Source organism: Hermetia illucens, chromosome 1 (genome assembly GCF_905115235.1).
Source record: "Hermetia illucens chromosome 1, iHerIll2.2.curated.20191125, whole genome shotgun sequence".
In the NCBI taxonomy this organism is placed as follows: domain Eukaryota; kingdom Metazoa; phylum Arthropoda; class Insecta; order Diptera; family Stratiomyidae; genus Hermetia; species Hermetia illucens.
Window position 1 is genome coordinate 200,789,765 of NC_051849.1, and position 22,825 is coordinate 200,812,589.

The 22,825-nt window shown below is 44.1% G+C and overlaps 1 protein-coding gene across 1 annotated transcript; it reads left to right on the forward strand.

Annotated features, from left to right (window-relative positions):
- The first annotated feature begins 6,375 nt into the window (after positions 1–6,375).
- LOC119647178 (transmembrane protease serine 9-like) lies at positions 6,376–17,659 on the forward strand. Its single transcript, XM_038047990.1, has 6 exons — positions 6,376–6,535; positions 6,859–7,042; positions 7,114–7,663; positions 16,620–16,710; positions 16,828–16,999; positions 17,062–17,659. Exons 1-6 carry the CDS (start codon positions 6,484–6,486, stop codon positions 17,612–17,614), a joined length of 1,602 nt encoding a protein of 533 aa, XP_037903918.1. The 5' UTR covers positions 6,376–6,483; the 3' UTR covers positions 17,615–17,659.
- The last annotated feature ends 5,166 nt before the right edge of the window (positions 17,660–22,825 follow it).

Below are 22,825 nucleotides of genomic sequence, written 5' to 3' on the forward strand. Positions count from 1 at the left end.
CGCCAAGTCGACTCGCTGCGCACTTATTTTTACAGCAAAGAGCATTTGAATAAGGCAGACTGTGGACTGATTCCACTTAACTTGAAGGATCGATCTTTCAATCCTCTGAGTGGGGTGAAGTCCGACCTAGAGCGGATCGATGAGTGGAAGTCGAAGACAATGCCGGAAAACACGTGAATTCGCAGCCATTTGTCGATTTGCGTTTTTCGAACGGATGGCTGTGTGCTGAGGAGCTCTTTGTTGAGACGGAGGGATTCACGTGTGCCATTCAGGACGGCGTGGTCGCCACCCGAGCTTACAAAAAGCTCATCATGAAAGAACGGGTGGAGAACGACTAGTGCAGAATGTGTGGTTCGGCGTTAAAGACGTTGGACCATCTCAATTCTGCCTGCACTGTTATGGTACCGGTGCAATACACCACCAGGCATAATGCTGTATGTAAGGTGATTCATCGAAACCTTGCTGATCACGGGAACATGTCGGGTTTACCGATATGAACCGCAAGCAATACTTGATAGTTCTGCTTACAGCATGTATTGGTACCGGCAAGTTCTGACTGATCGCCATATTCCACACAACAAGCCTGACGTACTGTTAGTTGACAAGACGGGTCGCTCCGCGTATATTATTGATGTTGCTGTCCTCCTTGACAGCAACACCTGTTAACTCTCACCTGATTGTCAGAAGGCATTCTGGGTGGTGTTGTTATTCGAGCTCGGAGCACAATGCTGAACGAGATAATGATCCGAGTCTATATTGGCCCCCCTATATGTTCTGATATTAATCAAGGCTGAGAGGTGGCGGCGTTCGATCAACACATGGTCAATTTGGCTGAAAGTGGTCCTGTCAGGAGAGGCCGACGTTTGTTTGTGGACCCCTTTCCGTGTAAATCAGGTACTTCCAACAACCATTTCGTGTGATACTGCTGATTGAAAAATCCGCAGTCCGTTATCATTTGTATTTTGATGTAAGTTGTGGGAGCCAACGTATCGCCTGAATAGGGGCTCCTTTCCTACTTGGCTGTTAAAATCCCCAAGTATAATTTTGATATCATATATGGGGCAGGCTTCGAGGGTTCGTTCTACTGCCTCTGCCTCTGCAGTCTCCTCTGTAGGGGCGTGAACGTTAATGAGGCTTATATTTCTAAACTTGCCTCGCAAACGCAGAGTGCATAGCCTTTCGCTTATATTTTCAAAGCCTATAACAGCAGGTTTCCCTTTTTGGCTGACTAAGAAACCTACTCCGAGCACATGGTTTACTGGATGGCCACTATAATATATTGTGTAGCGGCTCTTCTCCAAGAAACCGGTCCCTATCCATCGCATCTCTTGTAACGCTTTTACATCAGCCTTATATTGGGACAGGGTATCGGCTAGCTGTTCAGCAGCATTCGGTCTGCACATTGAGCGCACGTTCCATGAGAAAATGCGCAAATCGTTTATCCGTTGTCGTTGCCGGGTTCGTCGTTTTAAAATTAATCCTGTCCGAGGCTCCTTTAGTGGCTTCGTAACATCGGTTTTCCGTGTAGGGTTGTCAGCCCAACCCAAACCCCAACCTGGAGGACCAGTTGATACAATTTATACCATTTTTAGGCGCGGGAAACTCACCTTCATCCTTCTCCGTCTGCAGCTTATCGTTAAAAAAGGGTTCCAAGCGGTCAGCACGTGGAGGTGGAGATAGGGTTTGGTTGTAGAGCTGTTGGTGTTGATTTAGCAGGCGTTTCCCAGGTACCAATCCACGTTTCGCCCTGGGACCTATACTACCCTTTATCCGCCATAGTGCCATAAAAGCGTGGCTAGATTAAATATTTGGAGGTGATGGTTGGCATGGAGATCAATTTCAAGGAACACCTGCACTATGCCTGTGAGAAAGCAACAAATACCGCGGATGGTGCCTTACATTGGAGGCCAAAGATACAGTCGCAAATTACTTGTAATTACTTGTGGGCGGACTAGTTTGCTCTACACTATTATACAAGGCATCAGTTTGGGAAGGCGCGCTAGCGTGTGAGAGCAATCAGAGGAGAGGAAGCATGACTTACTGCTTAGTGACGCTAAGGTGTTACAACGTCTTCGGAACAATCTAAGGTGAAGCAGTGTGTGCTATTGTGGGAATGGTCTCGATGGATATTCTTCCTTTTGGCCTGAATATGGTTGCATACCTGAGGACCGGGAACATGTTATGTTCGACTGGTGGAACATTTTGCTCAGGGAGGATGAGCGTGGAAGACTTTCTAGAAATCTTCATAAGCCGCAGAGTATCAGAGGAAAACTGGTATAAGTGAACCCTGTAATCAAAAGGGTTCAGGCGGCCCGCAAGGAGGGCATGTAGAACAGAAGACTAGGTGGCTTAAAGCGCGGTCCTCCCCATGAAGTAATGCTTTGCAATCGTTCCGCGAGGAGGAAAGGGGGAGAAAGTGGGGGTGGTTTTAATGAGTGAAAATCTCATATGCTACTGCAACCTGATGTGGCTGTGTCTTCCTAAGAGCTCGACCTCCATCCATAAAATAATAAACAAGTCGGAAAACCGGAAGCTGGGCGCTTCAGGTATGAAAGGTTTTGTTTGTTTCTTCTGTGAGTATATTTGAGTGTAGAACTATCCCATTTGTACGTAGCCCGTTATGTATATGCATTTGGTATGTGGATATGGACCTTACCCGATTGTCCAAATTGCGATGGAGTCACAGAGGGCCCAGAGCATGTAGTCTTCCACTGTCCAAGATTTGTCAAAAAAAGGAGGAATCTTGAGAAGACTCTAGGAGAGATGCTGGTACTAGAAAATCTGGTGCCGAAAATGATAGCACATCAAGAGAATTGGGATGCGGTCAACTCCATAATGGCATCTAATCAAAAAAAACTCCGAAAGGTAGAGGAGAGGAGGAAAGTGCGGTCACGTGCGCCACGTATAGAAGAAAAGTGACTAAGTTAGGGTGAGCTAACTCCGCTCCGTGATGTAATACCTCATGGTGGTTCCACGGGGCAGGGAGCGAGTCGGGGGTGGTTTCAGTGGGTAACAATCCCACACGCTGGTGTGTCCAGACCAGTGTCTCTTGAAGATTTCCACCTTCTCAAGAAAAAGATATTTTGAATTTGCTTACATAGCGGCGATATGCACGGGTAACTGCGATATGTCAAAAAAGTGTGGAAAATAAGGGGGAAAAGGTCACATATTCAAGAAGAGTAGAGCTGTCGATATTGTGGCTACAGAAAGAGTAACATAAATAATTAAACGCTTCAGAGGGACGCTGTCATGTCGAGGCGCAAATTCTCATTAGTAATCGGTCAAACTATTGAAGGAACGAAGAAATTGCGGAGTTGTGGACTGCATGGTTCCGGGAAGAAGACCACCGTGGCTATCACCTCCGCCATTCTGCGATGAAGGCTAACACCCCCAAGGACTTGGACGTCTGCATACTCGTCTTGGTTCGCGTGGATGCTTCCCGAAAGTTCTTGTAACCACCACATGAAAGCCCTTATGAAGTGTTAAACAGGAGGGAGCACTTCTTTAGGCTTGACGTCGACGATAGGCCAAACTCATCCGCCTGAGTGACTCGCCTACCTGTTGACGGCAGGTTCAGTCAGCCGTAGAAAAATAAAAGAAAAAAGAAAACAATTTTTTGCCGTGAACTCACTGTATGTGTAGGATTTTATAGTTCCCGAATCGCAGAGTTTTCGGTTGCATGCTTTCGAGCAAGAAGAATCCACCAAATCTAGAGGAAGACCAGACTTCGATGAGAATCGGGAAGTATACATGAACCTTGGGATCAGGATACACGGACTAGCCTGCGTGAATGCTTCAAGAAAGTTTGCGCGGAGGCAGATCAAAACCAATGGCGATCCGCATACAGTGGGGTTATGGAGGAGATAAGAGGGCGAACACCACAACTGACCTGCCCGCATGATCTGCTCGATATAGTGATGGCACCCTTTACCCCTGATAAAGAGGGGCGCAGAAAATATAAATAAACATTTGACACCTCGCAGGGATTTGATGTCCCCGATTTTGATGCTGTTTCCAATTGAGCCCTTAAGCTCTCTGTTAATATCAGACCCGACTGGTTTATCAGTGCATTTGAAGCGTGTAGAAGAGTTTTCCCTGCTCGGTAGAAGACGCGAAACCCAGTTTTGCATCCGAAGCTCAATAAGCAACCGGGATATCCATCATCATGTTCGGTGCAGTCCGATTTGCCATATCGGCACGGCAGGAAAAATGCTAGTAAGAGTCATCTACAGTAGCTTCTCTCTATCATTATCGGAGCGACAATTTGGATTTTGAAAAGTTCACTCACCGATCGATTTGGTTTTTAAGCTTGCTCAAGACGCGATCTGGTCTAATTAATGTTGGGTCTTGGTGACGTTGGACGTCAAAAATGCTTTCAATTTAGCCTGCTAAGAGTGGAGGAAAAACTCATCGGTGTCCCCATTTACTTGGTTAAGCTCGGCAAGGACACTTTCGTACATTGCGGATGAGCGACCCAAGTAGTACACCGTCCCAGCACGAGTGCCACAGAGCTCAGTGTTGGGGACTCTCCAGTGGTACGTGATGCACAATGAAGTTTACGTTAATGAAATCATTAGTGCCATAAAAGCGTGGCTCTCGAGGTGATGAGTGAGTCGAAGATCAATTTCAAAGAACACCCTGAATTATACCTTTGAGAAAGCAGCTAATACCATCTTACCGTTAGCGCGGATGGTGCCTTACCTTAGAGGTCCAAAATGCAGTCGCAAATTACTTGTGGTCGGAGTAGTTCCCACTACACTATTAGACATGGCAGCGGTTTGGAAAGAAGCACCAGCGTGTGAGATCAATCAGAGGTGAGGAAGCATGACTTAGGGGTTAGTGGCGCTAAGTGTCTGCAGCGCCTTCGGAACTATCTCAGGTGAGGCAGTGTGTGTTATTGCGTGGATGGTCCCGATGGACATTCTGATAAGTGAGGCATGCTGTCTGTACGAAAAACGGAGAATGAATCTACCTGAAAAGGGTACAGAATACCGAAAATCGCCAAAGCGGAAATTGCTGGAAAAGTGGCAACAACGATGGTATGACTCAAAAGGGGGTCACTGGACCCATACTTTGATTCCCCGTATGGAGGAATGGAGAGATTAACTACCACCTCACTCAATTCCTGTCAGGGTATGCTGGTTACAGAAAGTATCTGCACCAATTCAGGTTGGATGATTCTTCCTTCTCCTCTGAATGTGGTTGCATACCTGACGAACCGGAGCATGTCATGCTCGAATAGTGGAACATTTTGCTCAGGGAGGAGGAGCCTGGAAGACTCTCTAGAAATCAGCATAAGTCCGCAGAACATCGAAGGAAAACTGGTGTATGGTGAACTCTGTAATCAAAAGGATTGAGGCGGCTCGCAAGGAGGCCGTCTAGAACGGAAGACTTGGTTGCTTAAAGCGCATTCCTCTCTGTGAAGTAATGTTTTGCAGTCGTTCCGCTAGGAGGGAAGAAGGAGAAAGTAGGGGTGGTTTTAGTGAGTGAAAATCTCACATGCTGCTGCAACCTGATGTGACTGTATCTTTCTAAGAGTTCCACCTCCACCTATAAAACCCACAAAAAGACTGACAGTGAATTGATTTTAATAAGGTTTCCCTTTTAGTGCAAACAGCCGAAAAATGGTTAGTCACTTTAATCTTAGCCGTATTCTTTAATTAGAAATCTGTAACTAAAGGTAGTTCTAAAAGATTAGTATTTATCTTTTTATTTATAAATATCTATGCAGTTGATGTGGAACAATTTACATAATCAATGCTCACGTACAGAACTCTACTAATCAACAAAAGATAACAATTCTTCAACCTTGAAATGATTCATGGTCTTCCAAATCAAATTTAAGCGTCTGAGCCAGATTATCTTCAAGTACATCGTCGCATAGCCATTACTATAAACAATTACGCGCACTTTTCACACTAGGAATGGGAATCCAAACGTCCAATGTCAAGCTTATCATCCCCCGAAAATGCTAGTATCACAACTGACCGTCAGAAAGTTGCCAAGACCCATAACGACTGTCTAACCGCATCTCAAGCCACCTTTTCAGAATTCTAAGATAACAATAATCTGCTGAGATTATTTCGACTATGAAAATCACTTTGACAAAGTCAGGGAAGATTAACAGATTTTTCGCACAATTGGCTTCACTTATTGGCAGTTCGTAATCAATAGAAAAGCATGAGATATTGATAAGGCTGAGTTTTTCCGAAACGTATTCAACCCTGGTATCGGATATTGCCGTTTATGAAAATTGGGTCGAATCGGATGCAACACAATCAGAAGTTCTTGAAATATGCAGAGAATATATGTTTTGCTTTCAGCCATGACCCGGAGGAAGCCTCCATAAACGCTCGTGCGGCAGAGGATAAGATAAATTTCCACTATATATAGGAGCATTTCCGTTGATTCTATCACAGTCAACAGCCGTGGAAAATTACGACAAGTTCTTTTTATTAATTATTACAAGCATAAACAATTAAGATGCTTTATCTCACCTTCTTACTACCGTTTGTTGGTTTAGCACTAAGTGCTGGTACTGTATCTTATAATTTTTATTTGCAGTAGATTTAACAGTTTCGCTTTTATTTTTTAAATTAATTTTTATGACCCAGTTTCGACCTGAAGCTTACAATCTAGGGTTGTAAATTATGTAATTTACCCCAGGTGTAATTCAAATATGCTTCATTTCTGAACAGTTGCTGAGTTAAGCTTCCTCACGTGTCAGAAATGATTCTTTTTGACCTTCACCTGCTTTCTTTCTACATTTCTGACGCCATAAGATCTTTTCTACTTTATTCTGTTAAGTGAAACTATCTCTTTATTTACCTGTAATAAAAATTTGGGGCTTCCCTCTAGTCATTGAAGAGCAGCGATTCATGCCCATGCTTGACGGGCGAATTGTGGGCGGCCAGGTCATAGATATCACCGATGCACCCCACCAAGTATCATTAAATACACACGCTTTTGGGCATTTCTGCGGAGGATCAATCATCGGAAGTAGATGGGTTCTAACTGCAGCGCATTGCACAGATAGTTACAAGTAAGTAAACCATCTACATCGAACCTGCATACTTTACTGTTCTAATAAAAATCCTTACATGCCTTTCCCAGGAATCAGGTAATCCCCCTTTTGCGAGTCCGGTGTGGCACATCCAAAAGGCGCACAGGCGGTGAATTGATCTACGTCAAGAAAATCTACCAGCATCCGAAATTTTCCATGAAGACTGTTGACTTTGATTTTTCAATTCTGGAGCTCGTTAGAGACATCAACATGGATCATACCAAAAAGCCCATTGCATTGCCTGCACTGAACCAACCTGTCGTCGAAGGAACCATGTGCACCATAACCGGCTGGGGCCACACTAAGAATGACTTGGAGAACAACAATTTGCTGCGTGGAACCAAAGTTCCAATATTTAATCAAGTGAAATGCATTAATGCGTATCGCGGCTTGGGAACAATTACGGACCGCATGTTCTGCGCTGGCTTCCCAAGCGGTGGAAAGGACGCTTGCCAAGGAGATTCAGGCGGTCCATTGGTTGCAAATGATGTCCTCATTGGAATCATCTCATGGGGATATGGTTGCGCTAAGCCAGATTATCCTGGTGTTTATGCTAGAATTGCATCAGTTCGGGATTGGATTAAAGCTAACAGTGGAGTTTAGATGGATCTTATCTTATTTGAACTACCATTAATTTATTTATGTTTTTTATAATCTTTTACTATTTATAAACCCTTTTTTACCTGTTTGTTATTGATGAAAATAAATTTTGAAAGTTAAAAAGATTATTTTTTTCATATGAAGAACGAAAGATATTTCGCAGTCGCATTAGTAGTGCAGCTATAGAACGGGTGTCGGAAACTCAAGTGAAGCAGCTTGCCGACATGTAAATTCTAGTGTTTTATTTGCTGGCGCAAATTTGGTGGAAAAATTATTTTCATTGCACGCGAAAGTCTCTTTTTATATTACTTCTACCTATCTCTCTTGTCTCCAATTTTCTATATCTCATCCCAACACTATAATATAACGAAATTAATGGCTTCGAAATATTCATTTAAACTGATCAAAGTAACTTGGCTTCAAAACTGTTACCCAAAACTCATCACCATTCGAATCTCCTGAAATCCTAATTCTTCTCCCTATCCCTTTAAAAGAAAAATGATCCCCCCTTTTTCAAGATTTTAAGGAAAACAAAACAAGTCCTAATAGTTAACATTTCAATGTTATGTTTATTCTCATGGCCGTGTGTAATTGGGTGCATTTTGCTTAGCGGATTATAGTGACGAAATAAAATTGTCGATAGTCAAACGACTGCTAAAAAGATCTAAATACCTGCGAACTTTGACAGTAAATCTAAATATAAATAGGAATAAATAAATAAATCAACTATTATAATAGCATCTAGAGAATCAATTTGACTAGAATACCAACTAAAATTGAACCTACGCTCAGCAAAAATCATGAACAGGGTGGACTTATTTTCAGAGATACAAGAATGGAAAAATGAGCCTACGCTCAAAAGAAATAGAAGCAAGTCGGGAAACCGGAAGCTGGACGCTTCAGGTACGAAAGGTTTTGTGTATTTCTTAGTACGTAGCACGTAATATATCCATATATTATGTGAGAGTATCCACTTTCGGGTGATATTGACATTTATAGTCTTCAATTTTCAAAGAAGCAACAAATTTGAGGTATTATAACTTTGTTAGTAATAATGCGATTTCCACCAAACTTGGTAAGATCATGCTCTATACTATAGCCTATATCACTGCAAAACTTCATGGTACTAAGATGAGCCTAAGGGGGGTTTCTAACCAATTACAAAAAATTGAAGTAATATACTATTATTAACTTTATTTAAACAGATATCGGCATGGAAGGTATTTCGGAGCCCAGGTACCATATAGTGGCAGCCTCCTGATTTTTTTCAGATTTTTGGATTGGGTGTTTCTGAGAATGGCCCCCTTAAAGAAGTGATCACTTTCAACCCCCCGCACTCCCCACTTTCCCAACAAATGTCACAACTAAGACCGGCTTCGAAAAGTACTAACCGAGACCATTAATTTGATACCCCACATGACTATATTTGAATAAAAAAAAATTAAAACCCCCCTTTTGCATGTATGGACACCCCCCCCCCCCTCCTCGACGTAAAAGGATGTAACTGACTGTATGCGTGAGCGTTTGCAGTTCCCACCTTTCTACCAAATTTGGTGTCAATCGCTGTAATCGTCTCCGAGAAAAATGCGTGTGACGGACAGACAGACAGCCGAACAGACAGACAGACAACAGGACGGAGCCACAAGGCAGAAGACCCGCACCCGGAAACCGAAATCCAAAAGAACACCAGCATGCTCTGCAAAAGCGATGGATGAGCAAACATTCATGGACCTAGACCTGCTTAGCAAAGCAGGCACCTCCACGGATAGAGTTCTCCATGTTACACAAAGCATCTCTAAAGCATGTGACGCGTCGATGCCTAGGAGATGTTCATTCCCCACTAGAAGACCCCATTATTGACGGAATAGTGAACTTGCCAGTCTTTGATCGATTTGCCACAGAGCTAGACGAATGGCTCAGAGGTCAATAGGTAGTATCGATCAAGGGCAAAAGAAGCATGACTATAGAGAAACCCGCAAGAACCTCAAGCTCGACATCCAGAAGAGTAAGAGGGAATGTTTTAAGGAGCTCTGTTCGGAAGCGGACATAAATCCGTCGGGTAGCGCCTATAAAATCGTAACAGGACGATTCAGAGGCCGATCATCTCCGCAGATCACGTGCCCTATGCTCTTGTTGGAAATAATGGGTTATTTACCCAGCAAGAGGGGGGTACTGACATCTTTCAGCGCCCCCTGAATGTGACGCTGATTCCACCAGTCACCAGGGACGAGCTTCTGAAGATCTGCAGTCGAATAGGCGACAGCAAAGCATCGGGTCTGGACGGCATATTCAACAAGGCCGTCAAATGTAGACCGGATATGTTCGAAACGAGGGTATCTTTGCTGCACCATGGAAGCGGCAGAAGCTGGTGCTGCTGCCTAAGGCTGGTGAACCTTCAGGGGACTCGTCGTCCTGTAGACCCTTGACACTATGAGTGAAAACGTTGGAGCGGCTTATTTATAATAAACTACTCCCAGTCGTCGAGAGTCAAAGGGGGCCTTTCAGATAGGCAGTATGGGTTCCGGAAAGCCAGATCAACCATTGATGCCATCAAAATGGTTACTGGCTTGGCTGAAAATGCAATTCACGGAAGGGGTTGTACCAGCAAACATTGTGTGGTGGTGACCCTGGATGTGAGGAATGCCATCAACTCGACCAATTGGAACCTTATACGAAAGTCTCTGGCGACGATTGGTGTTCCCATCTACTTCGCTGCTATTATCGATAGCTACTTGCATGAGCGAACACTCTGGTATAATACCGATGATGGACTCAAGGACTACGTTTTGTCTTCGCAGGGTCTCACCGGGCTCTGTACTGGGCCCACTAGTGTGGAACATCATGTATAATGATGTAGTTAACCTTTCGGTTCCGGGGGAGGCCACGGTGATGAGTTAAGCCGATGATATAGCACTGGTTGTTGCCGAAAAGCACCTCAGGGATACTGAGTTGTACTCAAGCGAAGCAATCAGTTTTGTTAAGGCTTGGTTAGAGACTGCTGGACTGGCATCACCGCAAAAGAAAGCCTTAAGGGTGCGTTCTACCTTCAGGACCGTTTCAGACGATTACGAACGCTGAATGATGCCGATTGACATCCTGGCAACCGGAATGATGAATATTTATAACACTAGGTCCATCTCTCCCTTATCGCAGGTGAAAAAAGCTGAAAGGGAGAGATCCATAAGCAGATGGCAACAGCGATGGGACCAGTCAGAAAAGGGTCGTTGGACTTACAAGTTGATCCTTTCCATCGGGGAGTGGCTGGAGAGAAAGCATGGGGAGATCAATTATAATCTCATCCAGCTTCTCACCGGCCATGGAGGATACTATTAATACCTGTACAGGTTTAAATTGGACACTTCACCTAATTGTCCAAATTTCGATGGGGCCCCAGAGGACCCAGCGCGCGTATTCTTCCAATGCCCTAAGTTCCTGAAAGAAAGGTGGAACCTAGAGGAAAGTCTAGGTGAAGTGCTATTACTGGAAAATTTTGTCCGGAGAATGGTAGCTTGCTAGGAAGACTGGGATGCGATCAGTTCCATCATCGCTATAATCCAGGATAAACTGCGAAAAACGAAAAAAGTGAGGAAGGCGCGGTTACGAGCCCCGTGGGGAGACGGAAGGAGACCTAGCTAAAGTAAGCTAACTCCACCCCGTGATGTAATACCTAAAGGTGGTTTCACGGGGTAGGAGGGAGTCAGGGGTGGTTTTAGTGGGTGAAAATCCCACACTCTGGCGTGCCCAGGCCAGAGTATTTTTAAGATTTCCACCTCCTCAAAAAAAAAAGGCAGACAGTAAATCGATTTTAATAGGCTTTTTTTTGACACAAAACCTTATAAAAGAAATAAAAAAAAAATAGAACTGATGGAGAACAAAACAAGAAGAAATAAAGAAATGAGCCTATGCTCAAGTAAAATTGAAAAGTGAGCCTACGTCCAAGAAAACTAAATTAAAAGAAAATGCTAAATATTTCTCTTTAACTAAACTAAACTTTAACTCAAAGAAAATAGGATAGTTAGTTAGTTATGTTTGCTGCGGGGAGCCGCACCTCCAAGCACTCAGGCCATTGTTAGGTCCATTGTACTATCCCCGCAAATCGCCTATTCAATGGCTTCCCACTCATGGTGTCCTCAGGCTTTAGCGAATCTGAGAACATTCTCCAGAGGCAGAGAGTGTGTAGATTCTTCATTGAAGAAAACCTTACCAAGGTGTCAAGGTCTTCTGAGGAGGCCGGGCAGCTGCATAAGAAGTGCAGAGCCGTTTCCTCCTCCTCCTCACATTGGCTGCACATAGCCGAAACCACCACCCCAATCATTTCCATATGGTAGTTTAAGAAGCAGTGTCCCGTTAAAAGCCCTACTAGGTTTTTCATGTCCCACTTTTTAAGGGACAACATAAATGCCGCTCTGGCCCCATCATTGTGGTCCGAAACTTCGGCGAGCCAGTCTGCCAGCCTCCTCATTGATGACAACTCCACACCAACTGTTTAGTGCTGATAATGCCGCCTGACTGTCGGAACAGATTCGAATGGTGCGCCCCTTCCATTTTTGTCGCAGACATTCTTCTGCTGCCAATAAAATAGCATATATCTCCACCTGGAGTATGGTCGTCATTTTTCTGAGGGGTCGGGCCAGTTCCATAATCGGATTCCCCGAGAAAACCCACTGTGCCCGATCCGACCTCCATAACTGACCCTTCGGTGAAGATTATTAGGTCTGTAATCTGAAAAGGCTAATGACCATTTATCGTACATTCTTCTCTTTTGGTCATTACGTCAGTGTATGCCTTTCCAAAGGCGAATCTGGAAACCATATGATCGGCCGGCATCAGAGCTACCGGATGTTTGTCAAGGAATTTCCAAATAGGCGCATGACCGTGTGATTTGCCGCCTTTCCACGCTCCAATGGTATCGAGTCTATATGCGTCATTGACTGCTTTCCGTTTCACCAAGTAAATGGGGGTAGATTTAGGATAGCTTCAAGTGCCGGAGTTGGCGTAGTACTCATGGCTCCAGTAATACTTAGGCAAAGAAGCCTCTGAATCTGCGTTAGTAGCTTCCTGCTGTTAGCAAAGTTCAGTCCCGGCCACCAGACGATGCATGCATTCATCAAAACAGGTTTTATTATGGATGTAAATATCCAATATATCCATTTTAGTGAAAGTCCCCAGGTGTTATCTATAGCATTCCTATAGCACCAGAGCAATCTGCAGGATTTCTAATATTGTTCCTGGATATGGTGCTTCCATGTTAACTTGGAGTTGAAATGTTCTCCTAAATACTTGACTGTTTGTGCCAGCTGGATTTCCGCCCTTGCTAAGGTGGGTAGCGTATAGCTGCCCCAACTGGCATTCCTAGTCAATATAACTAGTCCAGTCTTCCTAGCGTTCACCGTGAGTCCATTTTGGAGGCACCAACTGTGGATTTCATGCAGAGTTGCATTCAAGCGGCCAAATATGTGTCCGCAAACTTGCCGGTAAATATTACCGCTAGGTCGTCCACAAGTGCTTGCGAGAAGACTTTTTGTCCTCCAGGAGCCGCAGTAGGGTATCCATTACCAAGAGCCATAACAGCGAAGAGAGAACCCCTTCCTGAGGGCAGCCCCTAACACATCCTGCTTCAATAGATTTCTGGCCGACCAATATGTGGATTTTTGTCCACTCTAGCATGTGAAGGATCCAACTGATTAGCAGCGGTTCGATTCCATTCTGTCTTGCCGCATCACAAATTGCCGCGAATGAGGCATAATTGAAGCCACCTTCGATGTCCATGAATGCGCCTAAGGCGTATCCTTTTTCGAACATCGCCTTTTCAATTTTGCTGTCTCCGTGGATTTGCCTTTCTGGTTGGCGTGTTGCCTATAGTGAAGTGCCACTTAGGAATGTGTGTATCTCATATGAATCAATCTACTAGTGTTTTCAGTCCTTTTAGTAGAAAAGACGTTAGACTGATCGGTCGGAAGCTTTTTGCGTCTGTGTAGGTGGGTTTCCCTGGTTTGGGAATAAATATCACCTTCACATCACCCCAGTTAATTGGAATATAAGCGTGTTCTAGACATGCACGATATATATTCCGAATATGAAGACCCAGGGCATCCATTTCCTCTAATAGTAGCGCAGAAATGATGCCATCTGGACCTGCAGACTTGTATCTATGGAACGAGTTAAATGCCTATTTTACTTGCTCCAGTGATACTACTTTGCATGACAGATTTTAGTCTCTCGGTTGAGGACTGTATACACCTGTCGGCCCCAAGTTAAGATTTTGGATGCTGCCTGAGAAGTGTAGTTCGAGCAAATGGTTTGCCGCTTTCTCACTGCTTTCTGTGTACCTCCTGTTCTGTAAACCTAAATAACCCAGTTTCTGGCTGCGTTCTTTAACCAGAATCCGCTTCAATTTTGAGGCTAGAGGATTTTATGCTCTTTTTTAGAGCCTTCTGTGCCTGTGTATAGCGATTCCAGCTAACGGCTGAATCACACTTCATAGCATGATTGAGGGGCATCCTTGTCGTTCTCCTCTGTTTTTCAAATCCGAGTGCCACCATGATGCTTTACCCTTCTTTCTTCAAAAGCTTCTCTGATGCTAGTTGTGATCATCTGGGTTGTCTTTTCATTTCTAGCAATGAATTTGATGTGCTTCCCAGGGATCGTGACTCGGGCGCTCAATTCTATTTTCTACGTCGCCCAATCTGCCTTCCACGGATTCAGAAATGGAGTGGGTGGAGGTGGATCCATGCCCATTACGAAATCAATGCGTCCGTGATTTGAGAGTGTGATAATGTTTGATACTTTCCACTCTCCGACTAGAGCCGCGATGTCAGGGGATGCCACCATGATGCCGATGACCTCTCGCCTGACCACGTTGAAGAAAGTGGGTTCATTACCCAAATTAAGGATCTGCAAATCGGTTTCTACTAGATACTCGATCCTCTTGCATTGATGTTGGAACTTCCCCATCATATGTGGTGAGCATTGACATCACATCCTGCTAATACCCCCATGCCTTTACTTTCGGCATATTGGATAGCTCTGATGAATGTTCCACTGGAAACTTCGTCTGCGTCATAGGGGAAATATGTAAAGCACGATAGTATCTCTTTATCTCCCTGTTGACTTTTTATGGTTAGGTTAGCCCATGTGGTGTCCCCATCACATAGGTCCATCCAACCAAATCAACCTGGAAGTCTTTTGAGACTACCTACCATGTAGGAGTGGGGTCGATCACTTCCATTGGCATACAACAGGCAAGCATGTTGGAAGCTTAGGCTCCTGACTGCTCCGCCAACAACCCACAGTTCTTGTATGGGGTATATAAATGTCTTGCAGTTATTCATCCGATGACTGATAAGTGCGGTCGGCATTTTACAATGCTGCAAATTTATTTGGGAAATCTGGCACCTCATCTTCAGATGAAGATGCCAAAGGCTGCACGTCACCTTAAATGGTCTCGGGAGCCGAAGCTTGCAATGTGATGGTCCCTAGCCCATTGTAGGGCTGGCAGCCCGATTTTTCCCGAACCTTCTTAGCATCGGGTACGGGAATGCCGATAGTGAGAAAAGTCCCTGGCCTGTTGATATCTTTCCTGTTTTGCTGTCTAGAAATTTCCAGATGGATGTGTTGAGATTATTCTGCATACCAAGTTATTCCAGAACCCCAGCACTATTCCGCTCTTCTTCTGGAAGCCAGAGGAAGCACTTTTTACCGATGGCAATTCAGAGACCCTTTTAAGGGTTAGTCGCGCACTTCGAACACATCGTTGAGGGAGGAGCAGTACTCCCTGAGCCACTCGGGCAGCACTGAATCTGAGAATAGACTCATGTTCTCCACTGATGAGCTTAGGGTTGCCCCTCCACTCGGGGCTGGATCATCACGAACGAGGTTTGATTATAGTTTCTTAAAAGGTTTTTATTCTTTTGTTTTCACATAATTGGCGGCCATGGCCTCAGGTTTTTCGGGGAAAATAAGTCGATCTCGGCAGAGCCCCATTTTGCCGAGACGAGGCTGGTTGAAACTGGGGGTCACCTGGAATCAGAGCAGAGTTCACCGTTTACGGCCACATCTTAATGAGGGACTTAGGTTCACACTTGATGTCGGAACGTACCCAATGGAGAGCAATTTACTCTCACTTTTCTGGTTTCACGGATCGCTCTTTTGGACTTAGCACCCAAGTACTGAGAGACAAAGAAAAAGAAGTCTGTAAAACATGAGACCAGCGAACACTAGACACTAATGAAGGAAATCTACCCTTCACTTCCTGGTGCCAGATGATATACTGATAGTCTCATCCGGTATATGTAAACGTCTTTTGGAAGCTTGAATCAACATCTACTTCTATAGATTCTTTTCGCCAGAAGTGGTTTGGAAGATACACTAGACAAACTTACTATGAGTGATGTGGAGGCATCCTAAAATCTAAAAATGGTCTTTTAATTATTGCTGTGGGTCCCTAAAAGTCACAAATTCGAAAAGGTTTCTCTGATGAAACAGGACGAGTCCTGTTTTTGACACTTTATAGCGTAAGATATTAATCACGAGGAACTACCCTATTTAGAATTGTTTAATATTAAACTAATTACAATTACCGCTAACCTACAAGTGGATTCAATTACTCAGTCATTCAGATAAACCAAAAATTAACTTATTGTTCAGCTTGAGGAAAGCGGGATAGTACTCGAGATCAATGTTATCAGCTAAATGATTATGTTCTTGGAGTGCACGCATTCTTTCCGTAAAAAGACAGATTACCGGTAAAGCTATTTGGTGACTACTTATTGTAAATGTAACAACAATTAAGTGGTTACGAAACAATTAGGTTGAATTTAAGTTTTATAAAATGACCTTCTGCAACTTACGTACTTTCGATTAACCGTGTAACCTGCAGAGAGGATAAGATAACATACATTCGAAGTGTAGTTCAAGAGTATAAATGGGGTTCTGGGCTGAAATGGAAAGTTTATAGTTTAGTATTCTTAGTACCGTGAATAGTCCCTTAGAAATGATATTCGCTGTGGGTTTGGTCAGTCTCCTAGTTGGTGCAGTTTTTAGTGCTGGTTAGTTTTTAATTTATACAAAAACGCATAGTTGCCCGGAGAACATTTTGAATTTACGCCTATAGTTGGATGATCAAGGGAAGATTCAAGTATCTAATTACTTGTTCTCTTCTCTAGCAATCGATGAACCAATACCAAGGCCTCGACTGGATGGACGTATTGTCGGAGGGTTTAAAATGAACATAACCGACGCCCCTCACCAAATATCCTTGCAATCAAATTACGGTCACATGTGTGGAGGTTCGATCATCAGCAGTAAATGGGTTCTCACGGCTGCCCATTGCACAAAGTAAGTCCTTATGGAAATGATTTAGTCACACCATATTTTCAACATGCTTCCACCTTCCTTAGTCGCCAGAAACCGAAAAATCTGCAAGTCCGCGTAGGATCTTCCGAGTCGAGTGCAGGAGGAGAAATGATCAAAATCAAGCGAATTGTCCAACATGAAAAGTTCAACTATAACAACATTGACTGGGACTATTCTCTACTGGAACTAGCTAAGGAAATTGAGTTTGATGATAACCGGAAAGCCATCAAGCTTCCAGAGTTGAATGAGGTGACAATGGATGGGTCGCTTTGCACTGTTACAGGATGGGGAGCCACGCATAGCGATAGCGAAAGCAACAAATGGTTACGTGGGGCTGAAGTGCCAATTGTCAATCAGGACCTGTGTGCTGCCAATTACAGAGATTTTGGTGGAGTGACAGAAAGAATGATCTGTGCTGGATACACGGAGGGTGGTAAGGATGCTTGCCAAGGTGATTCTGGTGGCCCACTAGTGTACAATGAAGTTTTGGTCGGAGTCGTGTCTTGGGGCTATGGATGCGCCAAGCCCGAATATCCAGGGGTTTATTCGCGGGTTGCCTATGTAAGGGATTGGATTAAGGAGAATGCTGGTGTTTAATATAAATATTGTCTCATGTGTTCAATAACATTAGTTTCGTTTTGACTATTCTGTTTTAATTGCATTGCATGCATTTAGAAGAGCGTTTCAGGTGTATACCGTAGGTATGGGGGTTTTCAGGTTTCTTGTGTCAATCAACATTTGCGGGTATTATGCGGTATTCATTCCCAATTCGGAGGAAAAATAAAGAAATGTACATAGGTTGCTACCGCGGTGACACTCTAGCCCATAGCTTGGTCTAATAGCTGTGATGCCCAATCTGAAAACCTTAGAAACATTTTGTGGTCTATGTGGGTCCTCCGTCATTTTAAAAACTCTGTGCATTTGCTTTATATGATCAATCTATTCTAGTTTCATAATAATCATCATCAACGTCGCAACAACCGGTATCCGGTCTAGGCTTGCCTTAATGAGAAACTCCAGACATCTCGGTTTTGCGCCGAGGTCCACCAATTCGATATCCCTGAAAGCTGTCTGGCATCCTAGCCTACGCCATCGCTCCATCTCAGGCAGGGTCTGCCTCCTCTTCTTTTTTTCTACCATAGACATTGCCCTTATAAACTTTCCGGGCTGGATCATCCTCATCCATACGGATTAAGTGACCCACCCACCGTAACCTATTGAGAGGTATCGCTCATAGATTTCATCGTTATGTAGGCTACGGAATCGTCCATCCTCATGTAGGGGGTCAAAAATTCTTGGGAGGATTCCTCACTTGAACGCAGCCAAGGGTTCGCAATTTGTCTTGCTAAGAACCCAAGTCTCCGAGAAATACATGAGGACTGGAAAGATAATTGTCTTGTACAGTAAGAGCTTTGAGCCTATGGTGGGACGTTTCAAACGGAACAGTTTTTGTAAGCTGAAATAGGCTCCGTTGGTTGACAACAACCATGTGCGGATTTCATCATCGTAGCTGTTATTGGTTGTGATTTTTGACCCTAAATAGGAGACATTATCAGCGGTCTCAAAGTTGTAGCCTCCTATCATTATTCTTCCCGTTTGACCAGTGCGGTTTGATGTTTTTGGTTGTTTTGGTTTTCCTGACGTTGCCAACATATATTTTGTCTTGCCTTCATTGATGTGCAGCCCAAGATCTCTGATCTGTTGCTGATTTGCCTGGAGTGAAGCGTCTTTGGTATGGGCCAATGATGCTCTGGGCGTATGGGGCTATCCGGCCTAGCAAGATAGCGGAGAATATCTTATAGATGGTACTCAGCAACGTGATATCTCTATAATTGCTGCAGTGTGTGATATCTCCCTTATTATGTATGAGACTCTTTGTCAGTCGTCAGGCATTGATTCGCTGTCTCACACCTTGAGCACAAGTTGATGAACCACTTGATGTAATTGGTATGTTTGTGGCCGTATCAATGATAAGGTTCTTCAGGTGGTTGTGAAGATCATTTGTTAAGGTTTCATCTCCAGGATCTCTGTTGATTGCGGTTATTGCGGCATCTATTTTCCTCTTATAGGTGTTGCGGAGGGCTGTGTTATGGATGGCTTCAGTGTTAACTCTCACCTGATAGTCAGACTGGATTCTGGGTGGTGTTGTTATTCGAACCTGGAGCACCATGGCAACGAGGTAGTGATCCGAGTCTATATTGCCATCCCCCCCCCCCCTTATATGTTTTGACATGCATCAAGGCTGAGAAGTGCCAGCGTTCAATCAGCACGTGGTCAATTTGGTTAAAAGTGGTTCCAACTGGAGAGGCACACGTATGTTTGTGGGCCGCTTTCCGCGCAAACCAGGTACTTCCAACAACCATTTCGTGCGATACTGCTAATTTGAATAATCCGCAGTCCGTTATCATATGTATTTTGATGTAAGCTATGGCAGCCAACGTATCGCCTGAATACGGGCTCCTTCCCTAGGAGGGCGTCAAGGGTTCGCTCTACTGCCTCGTAGAAGGTATACTTCTCCGACTCTGCCGTCTCTTCTGTTGGAGCGTGAATGTTAATGAGGATTATATTTCTAAATTTGCTTCGGAAGGACAGAGTGCATAGCCTTTCGCCTATGTTTTCAAAGCCGATAACAGCAGGTTTCATTTTTTGACTGACTAAGAAACCTAATCCGAGCACATGGTTTACTGGATGGCCGCTATAATATATGACGTAGCGGCTCTTCTCCAGAAAACCGGTCCCTATCCAACGCATCTCCTGTAACACTGTTACTTCAGCCCTATATTGGAACAGGGTATCGGCTAGCTGCTTCGCAGCTTCATCTCTGTACAGGGAGCGCACGTTCCATCAGAAAATGTGCAAATCGTTATTCCTTTGTCGTTGCCGGGTTCGTCGTTGTATTATCTGTCCAGTCCGAGGCTCCTGTTGTGGCTTCGTAACTTTGGTTTTCCATGTAGGGTTGTCAGCCTGGAGGACCAGTTGGTACAATTTGTCTCGTTTTTAAGCGCGGGAGACTCGCGTTCATCCTTCTCCGTCTGCAGCTTTTTGTTAAGAAAGAGCTCCCAGCGGTCACCACGCTAAAGCACCTCATTTAACACCGACACATAATCAGGCTCGTCTCAAATTGGCTAGATCGTAGATGAAATGGGGAGAAGAATAGAAGGCAGTAATTTTTTCGGATGAGAAGAAATTCAACCTAATATTGACTGGACTTTGCAACATGACAACGCCGCGGTACACGCTTCCGCATACACGAAATCATTTTTAAATGGCAAACAAATAAAATAATTGCAGTCGCCACATCGAAGTCCTGATCTCAACCCCGTAGAGGATCTATGGGGGATACTTACAAGGAAAGTCTATGCGAATCAACGCCAATCTAGCTCCGTACTTGAGTTAAAGAAAAACATTTTGGAATGGTGGGAACAAATCGAGGAAAATACTTTAAAAATTTAATAGCCTCAAAGCCAAATTGAATTTTTGAAGTCATCAGGTGCAATGGGAGTAGAACAAAAGATTAGTAACTAGTCAATATGCGTTTATTTATTTCAACAGGCTTAAAAGTGCAAGTGCGTATATAGAAATTGCGCAGGATAAAATGTAATTTTTGTTAATTTAAAAAAAATGAAGATGTATCTTGTTAAATTTTTTTGTTATTCTAAACAAAAATAAAGATACATTTGCTATCATATAAGCTTTACATTTCGCAAGCCTTCTATGTAGTCACAACGAGCAATATATGAGGTGCGTATATAGAAATTGCGCTCACTGTACGCATAATTAATCTTATGTGAAATTCTTTTGAAAAGCGAAATGTGACTTTTGTCATTATTAAAAACGCTTGAAAATTAGAAATTAGAATTGGCCAAAATCATTTTTTTTTCCTAATTTTCAAACATTTACACATATCACAATGTAGAAAACGAATTATGTGGTTCCCTCAGTTCAATAAAATACAGATTTCCCAAATTGCTAGTTAGACTGCTTTTTGTCCTCCGTGTAAATTCAATTTTAATTGTCTAAATTCATAAATACAATCAACCTTTTATGTCACTTGACGTTTTATTTCCAGGAACCCTTTAAAAACGAAAATCAATGCTTACTCACTCATGAATGATGCAACAACAACAATGGGCCCAAATTAATTTCTGAATTAAAAGTTCATTCACTCTCGCACGACCCGGTTCGAATTTGGAAACACCAGCGTATCATTAGCGCGGATGATGCCTAACATTGGAGGCCCAAGGTACAGTCGCAGATTACTTGTGGCCGGAGTGGTTGGCTTGACACTATTATACGCGGCACCAGTTTGGGACGACGCACTAGCGTGTGAGAGTAACCGGATGAGGGTAAATATGGCTTACCGCTTAGTGGCGCTAAGGGTGTGCAGCGCCTTCAGAACAATATCAGGCGAGGCAGCGTGTGTTATTGCGGAAATGATCCCGATAGACATTCTGGCAAGTGAGACACGCTGCCTGTACGAGAAAAGGAAAATGAATCCTCCTGAAAAGGATGCAGAATACCGAAAGACGGCAACGCGGGAGTCGCTGCAGAAGGGGCGGCGACTCGCAGAGGGATCGCTGGACCCACACTTTGATTTTCCGTATTGAGGAGTGGGTCCAGCGACGACAGGGCGAGATTAACTACCATCTGACGCAATTCCTGTCAGGACATAGTGGTTGCAGGAAGTACCTGCACCAATTCAGGCTGGATGATTCTCCCTTTTGTCCTGAATGTGGTTACACACCTAAAGATCCGGAGCATATTATGTTCCACTGTCCACGATTTTTCTATGAAAAGAGGAGTCTGGAAGATTCCCTGAAACCAACCTAAGACAGCAGAATATCGTCGGGGAAATGTTGAAATCGGAGGGAAACGGGTGTACGGTGAACTCCATAATCAAAAGAATACAGGCGGAACTTGGACAAGCGGAGCGTGGAAGGAGGACGGGAAGAACGGAAGGCTTGGTCGCTTAAAGCGCAGTCTACCCCGCGAAGTAATGCTTTGCGGCGGTTAGGCGGGGAAGGGAAAAGGAGAAAGTGCGGGTAGTTTTAGTGGGTGAGAATCCCACACGCTGCTGCAACCTGACGCGACAGTGCCTCTCTAAGATTTCCATTGATAGATAGACAGACGTAATTAATCTTCCCCTTCCGAGGAAAGCTACAGTGGTGGGTTATGCTGACGACATAGCGCTGGTTGTTGTCGCAAAGCATCCCGAAGATGCTGAGTTATACTCAAGCGAGGCAGTCTGTTAAAAGTTGGCTAGAGACCTCTGGTATGACACTTGCCGAGCAAAAAACAGAATCGGGAATGGTATCATTACTTCCAAGCCGACCATCAAATACTTATACAGTATATTTGCGATAAATCATCGACTGCTAGTATGGCCCTGGCGAGAATGATGCCGAACGTGGGAGGGCTACGGTATACCTCTAGGTTGCTTATAGCCAGGGTGGTGACCTCAATCATGCTCTACGCGACCCCAGTTTGGAGGGAGGCGTTGCGGATGTCAGTTAACACTAACAAACTGGGTACAGTCTACAGGAGGACAGCCCTGAGGGTATGCTCTGCCTTCAGGACTGTCTCAAATGATGCAGCATTCGTTATCTCTGGAATGATGCCGATTGACATCTTGGCAGATGAGATGGCGAATATATACAGTGCGAAGCCAATCGCTCCCTTATCGCAGACGAAGAACGCTGAAACGGAGAGATCCATAAATAGATGGCAAGAACGGTGGGAACTCTCGGGAAAGGGTCGGTGGACTCACAGGCTCATTTCTGCTATCAAGGAGTGGTTGGAGAGACAACA

Bases quoted from the DNA above. Each gene is read 5' to 3' on its own strand.
- LOC119647178 (XM_038047990.1), top strand. From the start codon at position 6,484: ATGCTTTATCTCACCTTCTTACTACCGTTTGTTGGTTTAGCACTAAGT. The intron at 7,043-7,113 runs GTAAGTAAACCA...TGCCTTTCCCAG, and splicing joins CATTGCACAGATAGTTACAA to GAATCAGGTAATCCCCCTTT. The intron at 7,664-16,619 runs TAGATGGATCTT...GAAAGTTTATAG, and splicing joins TTAAAGCTAACAGTGGAGTT to TTTAGTATTCTTAGTACCGT.